The sequence below is a fragment of the Ixodes scapularis genome, unplaced genomic scaffold, assembly GCF_016920785.2.
Source record: "Ixodes scapularis isolate PalLabHiFi unplaced genomic scaffold, ASM1692078v2 PGA_scaffold0__279_contigs__length_252992795, whole genome shotgun sequence".
NCBI classification, from domain to species: Eukaryota; Metazoa; Arthropoda; class Arachnida; order Ixodida; family Ixodidae; genus Ixodes; species Ixodes scapularis.
This window is the reverse complement of record NW_024609835.1, coordinates 175,214,707-175,220,778: the sequence shown is the minus strand read 5'-3', so window position 1 is coordinate 175,220,778 and position 6,072 is coordinate 175,214,707. Positions and strand designations below refer to the sequence as shown.

The window sequence follows — 6,072 nt, the reverse complement described above, 5'->3', positions numbered from 1 at the left end:
TGTGCCCACGCACGGGTCAATATATCAAACCTGGTGTCTGACATCTTCGTGGTCACCGGGAAGTCGAGAGAAGAACTCTGCCGATGATTCACTGAATGAGATAACACTTTATTTTGAGTTGTGGGGGGAAAGGGGGAGGGGTGAATCGCACTTTGGATGGACGGAGTGGCAACTCAAGTAAGCGGCGCTCGGCCGCTGAAAATGGACGGATTCACTGGGGTTTTTCGGAGCTGCATTGCAGCGACGGTGCTCACCACAGGGAGGCGACGCAGGGCGATCACTCGGGCAGAGTTGCATTTCTCTCTAAAGCACCATCCTAACAACATCTGGTCGAGGCTGATGTAGTCGAGTTCCTCATTTAATTTGCGCGGTGTCGTCGAGGAGCGTCGTTCTAAACGTTGACGAACCGCGAGCACTTAGAGCTGGTGAACCGTGCTGTTCCGCACCAGATGAAACAAAACATAATACAAAATTCGACACCGCCAACCCCCCCCCCCCCCCCCCCCCCCCGAAAAAAAAAAAGAAACGTTTCCATTAACGGGCTTTTACCAAGCTTAAGAAGATTGATGCACAAAACAACTTGTTGCACTCATGACTTCCTGATGCAGAACCCTCCCCCCGCCCCCAACCCCAGAAAAAAAAAAAGAAAAGAAGTCAACGCCGTGTTTTAGCCGAAACAGAAGCACTCGCTGTGCACAATACGTGTCATTCGGGATTTCTGCCACTAGTCCTGACTTCTGAACGGAAGGCGCCGTCACAAACGTTCCAACCAGCGTCCTCTGATTGGCGGAATCAAACCGCATTATCACCGGGCGACATGAGTGAGGGGCACGCCGTAGAGAAGAGTATGCACACAACCTTGCAGTCTGTCGACGTGTTGCCTCGCTGGGTGTGACACCGTGAGTTTGTCTTGCCGAGTTGGTGGCGTCGCCGAGGTACCGTGGAGGTCTTGAGTCTTTGGTACGGCACAGTGGGGGGGCACTGGCCCAGAAACCTGTCATTCTTTATAGTGATGCATAATTTCTTCAACGTGAAAATGTGATAAATTTCGGACGCAGTGCAGGCTTAATCAGGCGTTTTTACACGGCCTTGATGACACCACGCCCGCCTCTGTCATATACGTGCTCGGGTCGTCGCAGTAATGAACGCGCCCGGAGATGTTCAGAGGGACTCCGCTCCTGGCACCGGATCACTGAAACGCGTAAACCAGCCGCGAAAAAAAAAAAAGTACAAAGACTCGCGGCTGGTCTAGGGACAACCGTCAGCGTGCGACGCCCTCTGATCAATGAGAAAACGCGATGACAGCTTAACTGATTCCAGTATTTGGGCTTTTTGATGCGCCTTCGGGGATGTCCATAGGAAGTCGACCGCGGCGTTGAGGAGTCGAAGAGCTCTCGAAGTGCCGGCCATACACCCTACAACATACCAGGACAGCACGCCGCCAGGAACTGTCTTTAAGAGCGCCGGGCCTTTAAGTATCGCTGGCTTTGAGATCGGCGAGGGTGGGTGGTGGGGCACGGAACGACAGACGAATCACCCAGGAGGAGCAGAGCCTGACTCAGCCGCTGAAGAGGGCGTCCGCGGGGCCCTGCTGGGACGACTGCAGGCGGGGCGCCGGGTTGGAGAAGGCCGAGTTCTCGCCGCCCATGCGCGGCAGGACCAGGGCCGTGGGCCTGGGCCCGGGCTGGCCCTGCAGGCTAGCGAGCGGCGGCGTGGCGCACTGCGGGGGTTCCGGAGAGGACGGCGCCGAGCTGCTGGGCGACGGCGGGACTTCGGCTCCGGGCTTGAGCAGGTTCATGCGCTGGTGCCGGCGCCACTTCGCCCGTCTGTTGGAAAACCACACCTGTGTTGCCGACAACGCACCGTTGGTATGCGCTCCTCCAAGGGCTCGGCCACGCACAGGGCGCAGCCGAGCCGGCGCTCCGGCGGCACGCCCGGTCCGCCGCACACACGCACTTCCTTTCTTTTTTTCGAAAACTCTGTTACTTTAAGCGGTGTTCACGAGAGTTTCAAATCGAGTTAAAAGTTTGTCTCGTTCCTGAGTTTTTGCACTTTCTATTCCAGTAAGGTGTTAAGTCGCTAACGATCACAATCGACTTTTACTATTATTGGCCTCAATTTTACGAGTCTAGTACTAGCTTTTTTACCATATATATTGCATTCAATAGAGTGCGTGTATGTTGGTAGGGTCGAGCGAGACGCTGACGCGCGATATTTGCAATAATCTGCACATGCATGCGGCAAAAGTTCCGTCATTTCCGCTCAAGACATGCACACAAACATGTTTTGTCAAAGCATATTCGACGGAAAAGGTTTCGTCGTAAGATCCGAACACAGTGGCGACGCACCTGGCTAGAATTTAACAGTTTTCCCACGAATTCTTAGATGTCCAAAAAATCAGTTTACGGCCCGATCTAAATAAAATAAAACAAAGAGAAAACAACAGATGATTAACATTATCACCCCACAGCAAAAAAAAAAAAAAAAAAAAAAACTGTCTACTATATTTGTACGCTCTTTCGTTTTGGCACCGAGCCGAGCCAGGACGAGGAATGAAGCGGTAGGATTGCAGTATGTATAGCCGCACTATTTATGAACAAGACCCTTGCGTCTACTTTCCCACAAAACACATATACAGCCAATCATTGCGTTGCGCATAAGTAACATAGCGAATAACAAGACCGAGTACACGATTCTCCATACATATGCAATCTTCACAGATGGTATCTTCACACGAATACGCTATCTCTGTCCTTTAAACCGCTGGAGTCATGCTGTCGATCGCGGTGATTGGCAATACGCGTGCTCTGCGGAAAACCGAACCTTTAGGTTTGCTTCACGAATATAGTGCGGCTATTACTTGAGTAAATACGATAACGCGGCCTTCGAATGATGCGACGTTTTTTTCCAGTGCCGCAACGTTGGTGCCACGGCGTCACATCCTGTGAGCCGATATCGAACGAGAGTTGTCGTTCGCCGTCTGCTCAAAACAATGCGAGAAGGACAGGTCCTACAGCGGTGCTGATCTTTCGTTCCCGTAGCTGCGTCTTTTTCCCTGGCCTCCTGCGCCAACAGGTAACAAGGCGTACCGGAGCCCAGCTTGGGGCACAACATTGACAGGAGAACCTTGCGTCAGCGTTAAGGCGGGGCTCGTGTCCACTCAGTGAGAACACGAGACTCGGCCGAACTCTGACGCAACGCTCGGATCCAATAGGGGTATGCGACGTAGAAAATCCAGCACTGCGGCCGTGTTATCTTAGGCGCTTTAGATTGCCAGTTAGGTTGCCCCGCTTGCGCGCCGTATTCAAACCAAACAAAACATACACAAACAAATCACGATTCTTTTTTTAAAATAGATTATGAAGTTATAGATTGTATTATCACCTCAAAAGACGAGACGAAAATCTCTTTAGTGCACACTTAATGGTTCGCTTGCAGATAGAAACTGTCATTTCTTTTTTATACGGGCGGTACAATCACGTCGCATTGCATGAGAATAATTCATGCGCGGTTTACAAGGTTGAAGTACTGCGTGCACCAGATGATATAAGCGGCATTGGATCTTCTGTAGCAGGTTTTGTGGTGGGCGAAAAATTCGTTTGGAACAGCCACAGGCAGTTTTATAGCAGATGCCAACGTCTGTTAGGACGTCAATTGAAAATGTGATTGCGTCGCTAGATGACTTCATATATATGAAATTGGTTTGAGGGTTTCTATTTGATACCGAGGAATATTACTGATTATCTTTTGTTGTAGGAATAGATGCAAAAGAATCACGCACCCTTCGTTTCATAAATAATGCTGAGGTCAGAGTGTATTCAATTTATAATCGATATTTAAAAAAAAATAGTCGAAAAATGAGGCGCTGAACACTTCAGTTGAGATAAAGCCTCTCTCCCCTCCCCACTTTTACATTCAGTAGTTAATTTAGCCCGTAAACTCCCGTAAACTATCGGCAAAAAGCAGCATATCCGCTGAAACGCGGCTATAGATCAAAATACGTCCCCGCAAGTTTTATGACCGCCGAGCTCAAGATTTTAATATAATAAAATGCATAAACAACCAACCACAAATATTATCAAAATCTACATTTGCGCTTTAAAATCGGCACCGCGCTTTAGCGGAGTTTGAACATTGAGTCGAAGCTCGCTGCCCTTTCGATTGACTGCTACTCGGGAAGTACCTTGACCACCGTATTTATTCGAATAGAGACCCGCGTTTTGTCTCCTTTCTTGACACATCCTTTTAAAATTGGAGGTCAACCTACAGTCAAGATTAAACAAAGTCGACGTAATAGAAGTGAGCATAACTTCCGAGCCAATCGCGCTCACCCACGCGCTCCCCCGTGTCAACCGCTGCTCCTAGCACTCCGGTGCAAAGCGGTGAAGCTCGACTCGCGCGCGCAGGTGTAAGGTCGTGAAGGTTGACGCGAGCGTGCTACGGTTAACTGTAGCCACGCCAATGGAGGCGTGTGGCGGACACGATAATTAAGTTATATCATCGGGAGTAGAAGACCCTGGGTTCGTCTTATTGTAGAAGAGCCGCCATCCCATGCACTATTTTGGAATGCCTCTTGCGACTTTTAGCTCCTCACATCATCTGGAAATTTAGACGATGATGGGGACGGCGCGAATTGAGAGCCATCTCTACACTTCGTTTCAAGTTAAGTCAGAGCGCAGGAGACGCTACGAGTCTAGGGGACCAATCACGCAGAGTCAAAAGCGCAACGTCGTGACTTACGTCAATTATCTGTGCGTGCTATTTCATTGGCTAAACCAATCAAGCACTGCGAAAGCCCCTATTTTTAGTGCGTGTTCGAGACTATATGTGTTTGAGCCTTTGACTGTTCTGACGTAAGACGAGACGAACCATACGGTGGGTTGAGCCGCTGTGAAACACATATGCCTACCGTTTTCGTTTCCTTCTACTTTTCTGAATATTCGAATCAGCCAGTAATAAAATATTTGTATTATACTATTTTAAACGGGATACGAACCAACGTTACGATATATAAGGGGAAAAAAAGACAGCGCAACGACATAGAAATGAATAATGTAAAAGAAACAAAGGCGGACGGAATTTATCTGAAAGACTAGTTGGTCGGTTGTACAATGTCATCAAAATTGACGCCGCAGCTGTATGCTCGACTATGTTCCACTGCTTAAAACGATTACGATAATGTTATGTTTTTTAACAGAAACTTGGCCACAGTTGAAAAAATAATGAGAAAATAAGTGCAACTGCAGTTATAATTGCAATTATGCTAGACACAAGCCATATAGAGCGAGATATATCCTGAGGTTCTATTCAACCTAGAAATTAATATCTGACAATCGGCCATGCTCACTCCCGCTCTGTATCCAGTTAGCTCGGACCTTTTAGATCCAACTTTGGGCGCCAAATACGGGCCCCCGGTACACCTCCTCTATTCAGAAATAGATACCTTTCAACGAAGACAGAGCGAGCTTTCTAAGCAGATTCCAAATCCACCTCCCTATCAGGTACGCAGCAGCACGTAACTCATCATCTCTTTACCTCTCTCCCTCCGTCAAAAGAAAAAAAAAAAACGAAAAGAAAAGGACATCATAGCCCCTTTTAAATAGTCCTAGGTACGAGTCCGCGAGCAAACGAGGCCTAGCAAACAATGCAGAATTCCTCGCGCGTCCACAGCCAATCCGGGCTCCGTGGACAAAGATGCACGAAAGGGGGCAGCTCGATTGGTCGAGAAAGCGACTCTTGCCGAGTATAGCGGCAGAGCACCCCCTCTTGGAGTGGCGCGGGGTAGGTTATGGCCCCGGCGCAGAATGGGGCTGCGTCAGCACGAAGCTCCACGGCGTCGTGCTCCATTTCTCGTGAAAGGGGGCTCTCCTCGTGAATGTCGTTTCTTCTTACGGCAGCCTTACGACGAGGGCTTACTGCTCATTGAGCGTGCAGCCCGGAGGCGCTTCCGCCGTCTCGCCGTCGTGCGTCCGAGTTTCGGTCCCATGCAAGCCGGGATGATGCGAGCGCGAGCGGCACGAGGGTCGTTTGGGCCGCGCAGATCCATTTCCTGCGGAGTCCCTTTTGTTCGGG

At 49.5% G+C, this 6,072-nt stretch overlaps 1 protein-coding gene across 2 annotated transcripts in view; it reads right to left on the bottom strand.

Moving 5' to 3' along the window:
- Positions 1-1,573: 1,573 nt before the first annotated feature.
- The window catches only part of LOC8041813 (paired box protein Pax-6-like), a 203,955-nt gene continuing 199,456 nt past the window's right edge, over positions 1,574-6,072 (bottom strand). For both annotated transcript variants that reach the window (XM_042286546.1, XM_040503696.2), the window contains one exon: positions 1,574-1,826. In XM_042286546.1, coding sequence (XP_042142480.1) covers positions 1,698-1,826 — 129 coding nt within the window. In that variant the 3' untranslated portion in view covers positions 1,574-1,697. The remainder of the gene's footprint in view (positions 1,827-6,072) is intronic.